This window comes from Akanthomyces muscarius, chromosome 4, assembly GCF_028009165.1.
Source record: "Akanthomyces muscarius strain Ve6 chromosome 4, whole genome shotgun sequence".
NCBI classification, from domain to species: Eukaryota; Fungi; Ascomycota; class Sordariomycetes; order Hypocreales; family Cordycipitaceae; genus Akanthomyces; species Akanthomyces muscarius.
The window spans coordinates 3,209,695-3,225,131 of NC_079244.1; the positions used below are offsets into that span (position 1 = coordinate 3,209,695).

Sequence of the window (15,437 nt, forward strand, 5' to 3'; positions counted from 1 at the left end):
ATGGCCGCCGCGCCGATAACGACTACAAACATCGGCGCGATGCCGTTCATGAACATGTCGGGACTCTGCAGCCTCGCCATATTCGACTCGGCCGCGCTCGACCCCAACTTCTCGCCCCCCACCACAACAGTCATGCTTCAGCGCGACCAGATAGCCACCGTGGCGGACCAGGGCGGCTCCAGCGGCAGAACCTGCCTCCCGCGCGCGTACTGGAGCGCGGCGATTGCGAACCAGAACCCAGTCTTCTCCCCGGCAACGGCGTGTCCGGACGGCTACGCACCCGCGTGCACATCGGTGGCCCCGGGCGTCGTCCTTTCCGCCGCCGTGACGGTGCAGGTGTGGCCGCCCCTGGCAAGTGGCGACATTGCCATCGGCTGCTGTCCTAGGTAAGGCCCCCCCCCCCCAGATTGCTTCCATTTTCTTTCCTCCAAAGATATCAGCGTGCTTTGCGAAAAGCGCTTCTGGGTCGCAAAAGCCTTGGCTGACGAGCCAAACTCTCCCACAGCGGCTATGATTGCGACAGGGTGGCGCGGGGCTATGGCTGTGTATCAACTTTTGAGCGCGGTCACACCACAGTGGTGCCAGACCCGTATAAAGGCGGAAATATCACCTCATTTCAGGCCGATGCGTCTACGACAGTCATTGTGAGCGCGATCAAAGTGGTTTACGTGCCCGAACGACAGGCGTCCAGTCCGGCACCCAGCCGTTCACCCAGCCCGTCACCCAGCCCGACACCTACGCCAGCCCAGTCAAAACCTGCTGCTGGCCTGTCCACGGGTCAAAAAGCAGCCATAGGAGTCTGTGCTCCTGTTGGCGTGATCGGACTTGTGCTTGCTCTCTTCTTTCTCCATCGCCGCCGGCGCCTCCGGACCGCAAGCGACAAAGCCGGAGCAGAGGCCGCTGCTGATGCCTCCAGGCGGCCTGAGCTCGACGGCTCCGGCGGGAAACACGAGGCGCCAAATGAACCGTCGCGAGTAGCAGGCGGCGAGAGCGTCTCTGCATCGCCAGTAGAGCTGCCTGGGCCCGAGAAAGACATCCCCGCGTGCCGCGAGATTGCCGAGCTGCCAGCCAGTGATGCGGATGTTTCCCCCTCTGCCCCAAACCCACAACCACCAACCATTCGCAGGAAGCCCATCAATTAGCCCTCTTTCTGTGGTGGATGAGCCGATTACGTTCCCACACAGAACAGTGACAGTCGGTCTTGAAGCGCGGGAAGACAATACGATATAAACAGTTAGCCGCCCGCTGGATTCAATCTAACAAGCGAATAATACACTCAGTTAAATTTATACAGTACTAGTATCAGTGGTATTATCTCCTGTCTATACAGCAGCTCAAAGCTAAATAGAGAGGCGTGCTAGCTAGGATCCGTGGCGGACATCCTCCACAATATCCAATCCGCCGGCTGATGATTGCTCGGCTTCCTCAGTTACAGTATGAGGGACTCACTGTGTACACCCTCTTGTGCGCAGAATGTATAAGTCATATCCAGCCTCGGCGCAAAGTCTCTGTCGACATGTACCCAAGACAAAGCTTCGATCCTGCGCCAGGCCGGAATCTGGTCCGCGCTTTTTGCTGCTGTGCCATCCTCGAATCTGCCTTCTTCAATCTCAATTACTCGCTCTAGCACCTGGGCTGTCCAGACACTGTCCCAGACAGCCTCCCGTATCGGCTGGCGCAGCAGGATCCGAAGAGCCTCGCGACGGACCGCAGGGTGGCGGCATTTGGCCCCGATGATGTAAAGCACCGGGAGTATTCCAATCTCTGGGGTAAAAGTCGGGCTCGACGGCCCGGAGTACCGTTGATGCGCTGCGGCCACCTCGTCCGCCCATGCCACGCATTGCTGAAAGTGCGGTAGGTAAGCATCATACTCCAGTTCTCTACCAGGCCCGTAGCTATTGAGGAAGATCCATGCGGTTTTATGCTGTGCGCGGAGCAGGGTCTCAACCGGGTTGTTGCCAAGATCTGATTTATAAAAATCACCGCCAACTTGTTCTCTTCGCAACATGTTCTCAAACAGTCTAGTCCATGTTTTCAACTGACCGAGTAAGACGACCTTGGAGTGCAAAGGGGGCGGCGGCGGCAATGTCTTCGCAGTTGGCAGCATTTGCTCCGCTGTGTTGCGCAACCCCATCACACGAGCCACGAGTGTCTGGAGCTGGTCAGCGGCATGGTCAAGTGACTTAAAGGCGTCATCGGGAGACGGGTAATGATACGTGGTTGTCGTTTGGGTTTCGGTTTCAGTTGGACTCCAGTCGACCAGAAACAAGACGGCCTGCATGTCGAGGCGCCGAATCTGGCTTGCGATATGGTGAAGGAGGGTCTGAGCTTCTGATAGATTGGCATCACCATCTGCCTGCTTGCCACGAAATGCAGTCTGGCTTATAGTATGCGACAGCTGTACGCCGCCATGCAGATGCTTCATGGCCTGCGCGTCATCCCTTGCCAAATGATCGAAACAGATGAAAAGATAGCACGTTAGAAGGGTGACGGCGGTCTTCACACAACTGTCGTGATTGGCGGAATTATGTTCTAAAAGAAGTTGGATAGCGCGATTATAGTAGATCAAGGGCGTTTGCGAGTGGTGCAGCCGCGCCTCTTGTGCTGCGTGCGGCTGCGTCGCACGCACGTCGTCTTTGGAAACAGAATCACCACGCATGGAGCCTCTATGAAGTAAGCCCAGGGCAATCGCTGCATGTCGCACACATGGCACCGTTTGTGAGAAGAACATGAGCGTCCTGCGCCATGGATCTTCCAAGGGCTGGTATTTATTCAGATGCGTGATCGAGATGTGCTCAAAGAATCTCATGGCCTCTGACTGCGATGATCCAGCCGTAGGTAAAATCATGAACGATCCATGGCTCTGCAAATTGAGACCGTGATAGTTTTCCGTATGCCGTTGCCATTGCATTGGGTGATGCGTTCTGAGGAGATTGTAGGACGCGTTGCTGCCGTGGCCTTTCGCCTCATCGGCTTTCTCATTGAAGCGTTGATTTGCCTCGACCGCGGTCCCGGAGGCGAGGGGCAGTTCACCGTAGCCGTCACAAGTGCGACCTGTGCTTCGGCACTTCAAGCAGGACGGCTGCGAGAGATCGCATTTGACTCGTCTTATCCTATTGTACGTGCCGAGGCAGCAAATCAGCTACCTAAAGTCGTCGAAACGCGAATCCATGCAATCCAGGAGGCACCAGGACTCACTTGCAAGTTTTACAGCCCAGTCTTGACTTTGGAGCGAACTGACGAGGGCGTTTCCTCCAAGCATGATTGGCTGATCCGGACTTCTTCTCTTCCTGAACTTTTTCCATTGGGTTACATTGACTGAACCCAGTCAAGCGGCCAATATTTTTGAAGGTTACCGTTCAGACACTGAAGATGGATCTCGGGCGTTACAGGTGCGGAACTCATGGGCTAGGTTAGTGTTCGTGACGCAATGAGTGTCAATCCACTTCAAAAAGATAGCCAAGTGGCACGACCGATCCGGTCTTGTTGCGAGAACGATGTTCCCAAGCCCATCTGTCAGATCCACATAATAAGGGACCGGATTTGTGGCAAGAACAAAGGTCAGTAGCCATGGTGCGGCATCTAAGTGATCTTAAGAGGACGAATCTCGACGGCAGGGCTAGTTAGTGCTTATCGTGACGATCATCGATTGGCTGCTTCGTACAGGTGGAGAGAAGCGGATTATTAGTGCAAGGCTGTTAAGCTGACGGGGGCGCCGCGAGTCCTGGTCGGATTCAATTTTGAGACTATGAAATAAAGTGGTACTATCGCTCTTAGATTGATGGCTGTCAAATCTCTAAACGTATTCTTCCACATTCTACGATGATTTTTGTTAATAATTGTGTGAATAATTCAGTAGCGAGACCTAGATGAGAATTCTCAGCATTTTACCGATGACCTTGCACACAAAATTACCCATGCGCCAGTTTGGGCGAAGACGAATCGGTACACGAGAAAGCTAGACAGACGACTTTGTACTCTATTTCAATCGTCGGCAGCAAGGTGAACAACGCCACTGAGCACCGCCGCTTCATACCGAAGCACTGCCCACGCAGTTACAGCACGGATGATTTCCAACTATAAAGCAACGTCAGCGTGCTTCACAGCTCACTTTGGTCAATTGGCTGCTTCGTACAGGTGGGCCTCCCACTTCAGGGATGCTAGCCACTCAACACCAAAATAGTCATATGTAATGAGCACGATCAGCAGCCCTTGGTATTCTCCGGGCTATATAAAAGCCTCTCAATCTTTATGTTGTATTGTCAGAAAAACAAATCAACCCGTCTTCTTCTTTTTCACTACATCCAAGCGCTTTGAGATGTTCAGTTTATTGACCATGAAAACGGTTACATCAATCCTCCTTCTTAGCACAAGTCTCATCTTGGGGGCGGCCGCCACCAGTCCTCGCGTCCGGGGTATGGCCAATGACTTTGGAAAGGTACGTCTCGATTCAGCGGAACTTGGAAACACATTGCTTTTCCTCCAGGCGAACCTATTGGAAATTTTCTGACCAGCCTACATAGATCGAACCATCCGCCAATCTCACTTGGGAGCCTTGCTTTGACAATTTCACATGCTCTCGATTGCAGGTCCCACTGGACTACGCAAATAATGGGCTGGGCAAGACCTCTATCGCTTTTCTCAAACTCGCTGGCACGAATGTCACGGCCGAATCTCCGAGCATCGTAATCATTCCCGGTAAGATCTCGATCGCGGTAGTACCTCACGAAACTTACCAAATGAATGCCATCGGATCAGGTGACTGACAATTTATCAGGGGGGCCTGGAGCTTCTGGTGTTGACCTGCTTCTTTCATCTGCACCCCTTGTGAGGCAGATGTTTGGCGAACAGTACAATATCGTCTCCTTTGACCCTCGCGGTGTCAACAACAGCGGCCCAAGCCTCGACTGCTTCTCGGAAAACCCAGAAGCAAGGCTAGCCTTCAACCGGCTGCACAACACCGGTGTCACCAACGTCTCATCAACCTCGCTCGAGGAGCAGTACTATTCGAGTGCCATATACGGAGAATGGTGCAACCACGCTGTCGAGACCGGGTCTCCTCATGGCTACTACGTGACTACGCCCACCGTGGCTCGAGACCTGCTCACCTTTGTGGAAGCCGAGGCCCAGCTGGCTGGCAAAGCCCCTTCAGAGGCCAAACTGTGGTCTTATGGCATTAGCTACGGGACTGCCGTCGGCGCGACCTTTGCATCCATGTTTCCCGACCGAGTAGAGAGGATGGTGCTCGATGGGATTGTGGATGCAGAGCTGTACTATCGCAATGCATACACCGCCAATGTTGAAGACATGGACAAGACAATGGAGAGATTTGTGAGCTCATGCCACTCCGCTGGCCCCCAAAAATGCTGTTTCTGGGGGCCTACGCCAGAAAACATCACGGCCAGACTGGACAACATTGTTCGTCGACTCCAGAACCACCCAGTTCCCATCAGTGGAGCGCAAAGTCAAGATCTGCCGACACTGGTCACCTACTCCGATCTCAAGGCACTTTTTCTCACGACCATTTACACGCCTCTGGCCTCTTTCCCAATGATGGCCGAGGTGTTGCATCAAGTCGAGCAAGGTAATGCATCTGCCCTCACGGGAGCATTTCAGCGGTCAATCATCAACTCTGATGCAAATCACGTTATCCAATGTGCGGATGCGTATCGCACAAACAGCCTGACTACCATCGAAGACTTCAGGAGCTATGTTGAATACACGGTTCATAAGAGCAAATACATTGGCGACATCTACCCCATTTACGTGGACAATGTTGTTTGCAGGGCATTTCGACCACAGCTACCCGATAGCATGGTGGTGGCTGGTAAGCTGATGTTTTTTTTTTTCCTCTGCGCTGAGACCGTTTTTGTGTATTGAGATTTATGCACGGGAAAAAGAATCTTTGTCGCTGCGCACTACGCGAAAAAGCTAATCATCACTATTCCCTGCAGAGCCGAAGATTAGACTCGATACGCCGACATACTTTCCAATTGTTTTCGCGAGTAATACCATCGACCCCATAACGCCACTGATCTCGTGAGTCTCTGAAAACAAAGGACACTACATGGCGCGTTTTTTTTTAATTTCGTGTTTCACGTAGGGCACGAAGGAGCTCTTCGCGATTTCCTGAATCAGTACTTCTGCTGCAAGAAGCCCTCGGTGTAAGTCTTCCCTTTGCAATAACTTGGGTGCTCCAAGCAAGTATTCAATCTAATATGTAATATTTCTTGTCGACTCAGCACACTGTCGTCAATCAAGGGCCATCCGATTGCTTCGTTGAGCATATCCGGGCATACTTTCAAGGCACAGTTCCCGCATCCAACACTACCTGTTCGCAGCAGTATACACCGTTCATTGACAAGCCTTTCTGAGATTGCCCAACACTTTTTTCTTTCATTAACGAAGGTGGAAATGGTAGAGAAGCAATATATTACTAGGTTGAATACACTTCCAAAACTGCACTTTTTCAACTGGTGTATTGTCGTTTTGCGTAGGAGTCACTTTGCTTCCATTATCACGGGTTGATCCTGGTTGTAGTGGTGGTGCCACTACAGACTACAGGGCGATAGAACAGCCTGCGGGGTTGATGCATGCGGTTTCTGTGCTGTCTTGTCGCGAATGAACGGCTCTGAACTTGTCAGATTTCTTTCTTCTTCTTTTTTTTCCCTTCGTTTTCATAAATATTTTCTACAACTTATGTGTCGCTTTCAGTCAGGGCAAGATCCAGGCCACGGCGTTTGTCTGTTCATCTACACGGCACGTTTGGGTGTCCAGCAGCCGGCCCCATGCCCATTGACGGCAATCGTTAGAAAGGAAAAAGATATGTGGAAAACTTGTCGAATCGACTGGCCTTGATGCTTTGTAAAGTAGCTTCATATATGCAGACATTTTGTTGCGACACCGGAGCTTGCACAATTTGACAGCCACTTTGGCCACCCACCACAGCACCAATGGCAGCAGCAGCGCATTTCATGAAAGACTTTGAAACTCAACTAGACTTGATTACTCGATGTTGGTCCTTATCCAGAATAATTCACTAACCTGTGCCGACTTGCGCCGTCGTCCGCCGCGCGCTGCTACCCCCGGCCGCCCCCGGAACCGGAGCGCCACCTCGCCCAAACGGCCAACCGCCCGGAGCTCTCCGGCGTCTCACTGCAGCGGCGCAACCTCTCTCGCCTTCCAAGCCCGGCCACACTCAACGAGGCCGCCAATCTTGTACATACCATCACCACAGCCCTTTCCATCTACACGCTTTTCACAGGAAGCCGTTTCAAAATCTCAACAAAGATAATTACTCGGAAGCAAGAGCTGCCTCAGCAAAGCCGCCCCTTTTTCTGGCCCTAGAAATGGCAGCCACGCCATAAACTCGTTCATCTACAAATTCATCCTCTCTCCCGCACTCAGCTCAGGACACAAACACAACGACACCACCACCACATCCTCACAGCAATGGCCTCGCGCAAGATCCAAGTCGGCCACCTCGACGTGTGCGTCACCGCCGAGCCCCTCACCCAGGCCGCCTTTGCCTCGTTTGGCGACGTCGTCGCCAACCCGCGGCCCGAGGTGCTCCCCGCGGCCTTTGCGCACCACGGCGCGACCCTGCCCGCCAACGCCGTCTCCGCGAACCAGGGCTTCGCGATCCAGTACCGCCACGTCAGCCGCCTCGCCAACCTGTACCCTGAGCACGCGCCGAGCGGCACCTCGGACCCCATCATGAGCATGTTTGTCTGCGCCGCGCGCCCGCTCCGCACCAGCGCCTCGTCGCGGCGGCACGCCGAGTTCCTCGTGAGCCACCTCGAGCGCCACCCCTTCACAACGCAGACCTTTACGCCCGTCGCGTCCTCGGCGAGCCTGTACCTCGTCGTCGTCGCGCCGAGCCTGCCCCCGAGCGAGGCCGACGCGGACATGCCGGTCGCGGGCGAGGCCGGCAAGACGCCCGGCCGCGGGCTGCCGAACCTCAAGGAGCTCCGGGCGTTTGTGGCCACGCGCGCCCAGGCCGTCACGTACGGCGCGGGCACGTGGCACGCGCCGATGGTGGTGCTCGGTGCGCCGGGGACGACGCTCGACTTTGTGGTGACACAGTTTGCGAGCGGCGTCGCCGACGAGGATTGTCAGCTGCTCGAGTTTGAGGCCCAGGGACGGCCGGAGCCGCAGCTGAGAGTGCACATTCCGATTCCCAACACGTCCTCGAGAGACTCGAATCTGTAGAGGAAAAGAAGAAGAATTGGACATCATGATGTAGACAGATGTCTAAAGTGTATATAGCAAGTGGCACAGCCAGTGCGTAGCCGCCGAGGCATCTCTAGGTTGGGCATCTGACTTTTGTCCCTCTCAAAAGCATGCTTTACGTACATAGATTGGATGAGATTTTAGAAGAGTATGAAAAGTACATAAAAGCAAGTTGGTCTTCATACGAAACTCGTATTTCCATTTTCGGGTGCTTCGCGATGTTACTCGTGTAAACGATTAGTCATCGGCGCCCTTGAGCTCCCCGCCGCTGAAATGATTCTCATCTTTGCCCTCAGCCTGTGTACAAAGATTGTGGCACATAGTAAATTGAAAAATCTCTTCCAATTCTTTCTTCTTCCTCTTTAGAATACTCGAGAAACAGCACCATGGCGGCCGAATTAGTGTCCGTGGATGCACGCAACAAGCTCGAGGATCTGTCGGGAATCGTTATCCAGCCTGGCCAGAACCCCTACGATGTGTTTATCAAGGCGTGCAACGACTCCCATGTACGTTGTATCGGCGAACTGTTATCCAATTGATACTCAGGCACCATTCTTTCCGGAATAAATGGCATTTACACCAATCAAGCTAACACATTCCTTCGTGAAAATGTTTAGGCCGAGATTCAGGCGCTGTATGAGACTCATCGTGTAAAGCGCAACGCCCAACAAAGAGAAAAGTTCCTCTCCGCAGACTTTAAAGAGCTCGTCATTGACCAGTATCTCTTGCGCCTGGCGAACCCGGCCATTCAGCCCGGCTTCAAAGACGAGCGAAACTGTCTCGTCTTTTGGGCCAGACCGCCTGAGCATGTCATTCTGCTCGCCGCCGAGGTGCAGCAGAAGCTCAAGCAAACGGCACCAGGTATCTGCTCCAGCTCTGTATATACCACTGAGGAGAATGTTTTCTAAACAGCTTGCTCCGTAGGCCTTTGGCTCATGCCTGTCTACAGAATGCACCTCACGGCCCTGGAGGCTGCCTTCTCCAAGACGCCCGCCGAAATCGACGCCCTCGCCTCCACCCTCCGTCCCGCCATCCCCTCCATCGTGTCGCACACGCACCGTCACCGCTCTCGTCTCGTCAAGCCGTTTTTGTCCTATGACCTCTCGGCCTTTGCCCTCTCCTTTCTCCCCGCGTCGGGCGAGGCGACCCTCTCGCCGCCGCCGTCCGGCGTGGATCTTTCCGCGGACGGCATCACGTCGGGGGACGACTACACGTACCACCACCTGCGCCGGGACGTCTTTGACATGGTACAGGCCGCGGGCGTCGAGGTCGGCTCGCGGTACCAGGTGCCCAGCGCGCACATTACCCTGGGCCGCTACCTTGGCGAGGCCGATCACGATACGCCGGCGAAGCGCCAGCGGTGGATCGAGGCCATTGACGAAGTCAACAGGTGGCTCGAGGAGGAGGTCTGGGACAGGAACGATGCAGAGTTTACGGGAGAGTGGATTGTAGGACAGGAACGTGGGCTAGATGCTCGCAGCGGCACATTATGGTATGGAGGCGGGAGGACCATTCAGCTCGGAGAAGGCTTCTAGCCACTCCCAGCCTGCCTGTCCTCATAAAGAACCTCCCCAGAATCCATATATCGTAGAAATCAAAATCTGTAGGCAAAAGAAGATCAACACTCGCTTCTCAGGTCACCATCACAGTTCCTAGTAGTGCAAGCTTTTTCGGTAATTTTTTGTTTTTTCGTAGATTCACTCGAGATGTGAAAGTTGCTATTTCATGACATAGAGAATTTCATTCCTTTTTGTTATAACTCGTTCCCTATGAGCCATTTCCTCAATCGAGGACATGAACCTGCCCTTCGCCAGTTTGTTCCATATGCCCCAAATGCAAAGTCAAGGAAAGCACGAATAAAGCGTGAGAAACCCGAATAGAATTTTTTTAGGCATTTAGAAAACAAGAGCGGCACCCTTGGTCTTCTTGTCACCACTGTAGAAGAATCTTCGTCAGCATGGTTGCATCATCACACCGCAGGCGAACAGTTGAGAATAAAAACATACCCCAGCTCAAAGTGCTTGCAACGCTTCAGGGCCAGCTGGCACTTGGTCTTGCACTTGACGCACTCCAGTCTCAGCACAACCTTCTTGGTGGTCTTGGCCTTCTTGTGGAAGACGGGCTTGGTCTGACCACCATAACCGGACTGCTTGCGGTCGTAACGACGCTTTCCCTGGGCGAAAAGCGAGGCCTTGCCAGCCTTGTACTGGGTGACCTTGTGCTGGGTGTGCTTGCGGCACTCCTTGCCCTTGCAGTAGGTGTTTCTGGTCTTGGGAATGTTGACCTATGTTCCAATCGAGTCAGTGTTCGTCCTTTCTCATCAGGCGCGGGCGCGAGCAGCGTGTGCGGTGCTCTCAAGCATGGGATGCAGAGTTCGACTATGAAGTTATCAATCGGCCATCGGTCCGGTCGCACGAGACAGTTTTCTTCGAGGTTCCTTCGATCAGTGTTGGCGCGAGCGGTCCGGGAAAGGTTCCCAGCCGCTTCTTTTGACGAGTGCAAAGTATTCGGTTGCGTAGTCGTGATTGCACAGGTTGGCGCATAGCGAGATGGAAATTCGACGTGTCAAGGCGCCGTAGTGGCCGTCATCGTTGGGATTCGAAAAGAAAAACTTGTCATTGTGCGAGCGCGGACCGTCCAGCCGATAAGAGAATGTTCTTTGTCGTCGAAATCTGCATCGAATGCCATGAGCGCTGGCCGGATTTGTAGGCACATACCATCTTGACGACGCTGTGTGGATGTCGTTACGGTTGTTTGGTGATGCAAAGTTCCAAGGACGGGGCGAAATTTAGAGGTTTTGGTGATTTCTCAGGTTTGTGGGAGACTAGGGTCGGCGCCATGCCTTATTGAGTGTGTGGCAGGTGCAGCGGTGGTGCGCCACGTTTTTTCTCGCCAAAAGCTCTGCCCCTCCAACTCACGTGACTTTCCCTGTGGCGCAAAGAGCACGGTGGGGCTCAAGTAGAGTGGGCAAGTTGAAGCGGGCGACTGACCGGTTACGATGTTGTGCTTCGAATATATTTGAGAAACTGCGTTTGCTGGTTTAAGAAATTGAAAGATATCATGAGCTCATAAGATATATCCTTTGAAGAACAAACCGGAGCTGCCGTAGGTCGACAATCTCCTTCTACTGGCGACTAGGCAGGATTGCTGTGGACATCAATTCGCCGAACGGAATGTTAACTGTGGATTTCATGTACATGAGTTTACTTATTAAACTTGGTTCAGTCAATTTATATCAGTCGTGTAAGCTCGCGTTACGGACGTCATGGTACATCGTAACTGGCGATAAGTTGGTTCCCAGTGCTACAGCAGGTTCCAGGCGGACGCCAATGCGCACTTCATCCAACGGAGAGAAACGATGCACTAGATGGCTAAAGTGGGTGATAATGGAAACAAACACGGAATGACATGCTAAACAATATTCGGAGAGACACTTAAATCACCACTTCTGACGTAATTTGAAGTCCCGTTATCATGTTCCGGGTAGTGCTACCATCACGTGGAGCCTTCAACAGACCAGCTCCCGCGATGTGTGGTGTCCTCAGCTAGGAGGCCCCACGTCCGTCGAGATGCCAACGACACCGATATAGCAACTTCAACATCCACGCACACGCCACAGCCGCAGCCATGGATCCCTATTCCGCCGAGGGCGAATTGATCAATATCCACAACCACTTCCACCAGGGCCAGTACCAGGAAGTCGTCGACTTTGACACGTCGTCCTTTTCCCCCGACAACGAGCTGCCGGCCCGCCTCCTGGTCCTGCGCGCCCGCATCGCGCTCGGCCAGGCGCAAGAGGTCCTCGCCGACGTCAAGGGCGCCTCGGAGCCCGAGCTCCAGGCCGCGGGCGCCCTCGCACAGCAGGCTCTCGGCAAGACGGACGCGGCCGTCAGCACGGTCGAGAAGCTCGCGGCCTCACACGCCGACAATGTCGGTGTACAGATCATAGGAGGAACTGTCCTCCAAGCGGCGGGCAAGTCGGAGGAAGCTCTGTCTCTGCTTTCGCAACACCAGGGAAGCCGTAAGTAAAGAACAAGGGGCGTGTACACAATGTTGGTCCGGTTACTGACAGTTGCATCTGTAGTGGACGCCGTCGCCCTCATTGCCCAGATCCACCTCCAGCAGAACCGAACGGACCTCGCCCTCAAGGAAGTCACAGCCGCCAGAAGATGGGCCCAGGATAGCCTACTCGTCAACCTCGCCGAGTCATGGGTTGGCCTGCGCGTGGTAAGAAAGCAGTCGCCCAGGGGAAGGATTACTGGAAACTCGCTAACTCCGTTATACTAGGGCGGTGAGAAGTACCAGCAGGCATTCTACGTCTTTGAGGAGCTCGCCCAAGCACCCGCCACGTCGTCGATTAGCAGCCTCGTGTCGCAGGCCGTCTGCGAGCTGCATCTCGGCCGTACCGAGGAGGCCCAGGCCGCCCTCGACCAGGCCATCCAGAAGGCGCCCGAGTCGACCGATGCGATTGCCAACATGCTGGTGCTCAAGGTTGTGTCTGGCGCCGACTCGGACGAGCTGACAGCGTAAGTGATGTTTTCAGCTGGTGTATGTGATGATCAGCTGCTTACGTTTTGGAATTTTAGAACTTTGAAAAAGATTGCCCCCAAGCACCAGCTGCTCGTCGATCTGGAAGAGAAGAGCGCCGCGTTTGATGCGGCTGCATCCAAATACTCCGCCAAGGTTGCGGCATAAATAAAATAAAGCAGGAGGAGAGAAGACTCATAAAGACGAAACAAGAACGGATGACCATCATGATGCACGGCGTATCTGGTAGACAATGGTTGAGCAGCTACAGATTTGGGAAGAAACCCGCCAACTACTCTGCTGGCTGTTTATAATACACAATAAAATTTCAGTGTCACTTTTTGCCTTGCGTTTGGTGCTCTATCTAGTGTTCGCTAAAACAGTCCTGCAGGACCTTTGTCGGCAAGCATGGAGCTAGTCTCTGATGAGTGGCTTTCCAACTCGTCGTCTGGTATCCAAAGCCGCTGTCTGATGCTATTCTAAAGCGCTGCGACTTCAGCATGTGACCTCGCCTCACCAACGGTACCTTCTTCATTTTCAGCAAGAATCTCGCATTTCCTATTTTGCAGTCGTTTTTTGCCGAGCATTGTTACATCTGCATCTGCATCCTTCGTTGGGCTCACTGCCGTCACGTACTGCTCATCCAGGCATCGTGCCAAGCTCCCCTGCGAAAAGTACTGTTGATAGTCCAGGAATGTCGGACAGTCGCAGTCAACGCCGGCGCTGATGGTTCCAGGGTCTAGCTGCCGCGACGGAGATGCCTCGAGACTTCCGAGTAACTTGTAGGACGAGGCGTTGGAGCGTAGGGTGGCGCCGTCGTCGCTGGTGGACAGCCGCGAGGAGCGCTTGCTGGCGGCGGACGACTCGATCCAGGCGACGATAGACTTGACGCTGCGACTCGGGCTGTGGTCGAGAGATGTGTCCAGCCGAGGGGGCAGGCCGGAGCCACGATGGCCGAGGTTGTAAGAGAAGCTGCCGGGGATGGCTTTGAGCTCGCGCTTGCGGTCGATGATGCTGTTTGGAGAACTGGCCGTGGAGTTTGTGGCATGTTCGCCGGGGATGTCGGTGGCTAGTTCCATCTGTTTATGGTTTTTTCTTAGCGTTATTGTTGAAGAAGAAGAAGAGGAAGAGGAAGAGGAAGATAAAGAAGAAGGCCGTCGTCAATCTCGATGGGTAGTTTCATTTGTGTATGCCTCCATTTTAGTATTGAACTTGAGGTTGAAGATGGAATACCAAGAGGATGAAGAAGACGCAGGAGAAGAAACTGTAAAGCTATTGAAGGGGCACTTGAATAGTTCGACGCGGTGTGGACGGGATCAGTCACTCAAAGGTGAGTACCATCTGAGCACCAGGGCAACAGCCGAGAAGTACGTTCAACGAGGGTATAAACGAGCCGTTGCTATTTTCCGTTTTGCTAAATATGCCAGAAAAAGATCTAAAAGTTGATGTGTACGAACCAACTGGGTTCGAACTTCCAAACATCCACGATGGTCCAGCTACTAACCCAGCTCCATCACGATGAATGGGTTTCCGTGTTTCTTTCGTTCAATTTCACTCGCTTACACTGCCCGTAGTTCCCATGAGAAAAGAAAACTCCCCCCAGTATCCATGTTTAAATTTTTTTTTAGTTCGGTTTGTGTCATTTATTTCTTCTTGGCAAACTTGGGAGCGCCAATGTCGCTGCCACGCAGCTTGACGTTGAGGATACGCTCCATGTTGGCGAGAACCTTTTGGTCGGGGGCGGCAGTGCCGCGCTCAAAGTCGGCGACAATGGTCTGGGTGGTGTTGCACTTGGTGGCGAGGTCCTTTTGGGTCATCTTGGGCTCCATCTTCTGGCGGGTTTGGGAGATGACGTCGCCGACGGCCTTGCCAATGGTGTTCGGCTTGACAATGTCATCGGAGCGGTCGACCTTGGTGAGTCGCTGGCCTTCGCCGCCGCCAACCTGTGAGCGAGCCGAGTTAGTCAAAGATAAAAACCAAACACTAAAAAGTACACAGAGATGAGATTGTAATTTTTTCGGCGTCACTACGTCCTTTGCGGCACATCATTGTGGACAATGGGTGTTTGCCCACACCGGTGTCGCGCGCGGGCGGGTGGCGGGGTTTTTCTCTCTCTGGCCTCGTTGGAGGGTGGGACACGACTTACCGAGTTGGCGGAAGAATACTTCTTCTCGGTGCTGATGGCGGCGCCAGATCGCTGGGCAGCGTTGAGGGCAGCGTTGCCACGGACGACAGTCTCGCGAGCGGAAGCACCAGGGCCGCGGACGCGGCTACCGATCTTGGTGGCGGAATCCCAATCCTCAGACATTGTGACGGTGGTTATGTTTGGCGGGGTTGATTGAGGCTATCGACGAGACTGCTATAGTTCGTCGGATCGAGTGGGCGGCGTGCGGCTACAGAAATCGTGGATTGTTTTGCGATTGAAAGGCGAGAGTGGAATATGATGTACGAGGCAAGAAGGGACAAGTCACCGGCCTTTTGTAATATATAATCCAAAGGGTTGACGGGATCGGTGGGTGGGGAAAAAAAGGCCGCTGGCCGCAGGTGGTGGCCTCATTGAGTCAACCGGCGGGCGGTAAGACGACCAGCGCCACTGTCTGTCCGCTGGGGACTGCAAGGCTTTGGCGTTAGCGGTTTGCTTAGCACGGGCCGGCTTCGAATCTAGCACATTCCACCCG

At 53.7% G+C, this 15,437-nt stretch overlaps 9 protein-coding genes across 9 annotated transcripts; 5 read left to right on the forward strand and 4 right to left on the reverse strand.

The window, feature by feature from the left end:
• On the forward strand, nt 1–1,142 carry LMH87_011752 (uncharacterized protein; the record flags this gene model as incomplete). Its single annotated transcript, XM_056200946.1, has 2 exons — nt 1–386; nt 506–1,142. 2 exons carry the CDS (start codon nt 1–3, stop codon nt 1,140–1,142), a joined length of 1,023 nt encoding a protein of 340 aa, XP_056052746.1.
• Nucleotides 1,143–1,429: 287 nt separating this feature from the next.
• On the reverse strand, nt 1,430–2,425 carry LMH87_011753 (uncharacterized protein; the record flags this gene model as incomplete). Its single annotated transcript, XM_056200947.1, has 1 exon — nt 1,430–2,425. The coding sequence occupies one exon, from the start codon at nt 2,423–2,425 to the stop codon at nt 1,430–1,432; it is 996 nt and encodes a 331-aa protein (XP_056052747.1).
• A 1,911-nt stretch (nt 2,426–4,336) lies between these two features.
• Nucleotides 4,337–6,374, forward strand: LMH87_011754 (uncharacterized protein; the record flags this gene model as incomplete). The annotated part of the gene is made up of 6 exons (XM_056200948.1): nt 4,337–4,438; nt 4,524–4,698; nt 4,778–5,827; nt 5,955–6,039; nt 6,104–6,164; nt 6,243–6,374. 6 exons carry the CDS (start codon nt 4,337–4,339, stop codon nt 6,372–6,374), a joined length of 1,605 nt encoding a protein of 534 aa, XP_056052748.1.
• A 1,078-nt stretch (nt 6,375–7,452) lies between these two features.
• LMH87_011755 (uncharacterized protein) lies at nt 7,453–8,211 on the forward strand (the record flags this gene model as incomplete). Its single annotated transcript, XM_056200949.1, has 1 exon — nt 7,453–8,211. One exon carries the CDS (start codon nt 7,453–7,455, stop codon nt 8,209–8,211), a length of 759 nt encoding a protein of 252 aa, XP_056052749.1.
• Nucleotides 8,212–8,618: 407 nt separating this feature from the next.
• Nucleotides 8,619–9,767, forward strand: LMH87_011756 (uncharacterized protein; the record flags this gene model as incomplete). Its single annotated transcript, XM_056200950.1, has 3 exons — nt 8,619–8,738; nt 8,850–9,093; nt 9,157–9,767. 3 exons carry the CDS (start codon nt 8,619–8,621, stop codon nt 9,765–9,767), a joined length of 975 nt encoding a protein of 324 aa, XP_056052750.1.
• A 360-nt stretch (nt 9,768–10,127) lies between these two features.
• Nucleotides 10,128–10,952, reverse strand: LMH87_011757 (uncharacterized protein; the record flags this gene model as incomplete). Its single annotated transcript, XM_056200951.1, has 3 exons — nt 10,128–10,167; nt 10,239–10,516; nt 10,950–10,952. The coding sequence occupies 3 exons, from the start codon at nt 10,950–10,952 to the stop codon at nt 10,128–10,130; spliced, it is 321 nt and encodes a 106-aa protein (XP_056052751.1).
• A 907-nt stretch (nt 10,953–11,859) lies between these two features.
• Nucleotides 11,860–12,927, forward strand: LMH87_011758 (uncharacterized protein; the record flags this gene model as incomplete). Its single annotated transcript, XM_056200952.1, has 4 exons — nt 11,860–12,253; nt 12,317–12,459; nt 12,520–12,758; nt 12,819–12,927. 4 exons carry the CDS (start codon nt 11,860–11,862, stop codon nt 12,925–12,927), a joined length of 885 nt encoding a protein of 294 aa, XP_056052752.1.
• Nucleotides 12,928–13,238: 311 nt separating this feature from the next.
• On the reverse strand, nt 13,239–13,838 carry LMH87_011759 (uncharacterized protein; the record flags this gene model as incomplete). The annotated part of the gene is made up of 1 exon (XM_056200954.1): nt 13,239–13,838. The coding sequence occupies one exon, from the start codon at nt 13,836–13,838 to the stop codon at nt 13,239–13,241; it is 600 nt and encodes a 199-aa protein (XP_056052753.1).
• Nucleotides 13,839–14,402: 564 nt separating this feature from the next.
• LMH87_011760 (uncharacterized protein) lies at nt 14,403–15,067 on the reverse strand (the record flags this gene model as incomplete). Its single annotated transcript, XM_056200955.1, has 2 exons — nt 14,403–14,702; nt 14,906–15,067. The coding sequence occupies 2 exons, from the start codon at nt 15,065–15,067 to the stop codon at nt 14,403–14,405; spliced, it is 462 nt and encodes a 153-aa protein (XP_056052754.1).
• Nucleotides 15,068–15,437: the final 370 nt, after the last annotated feature.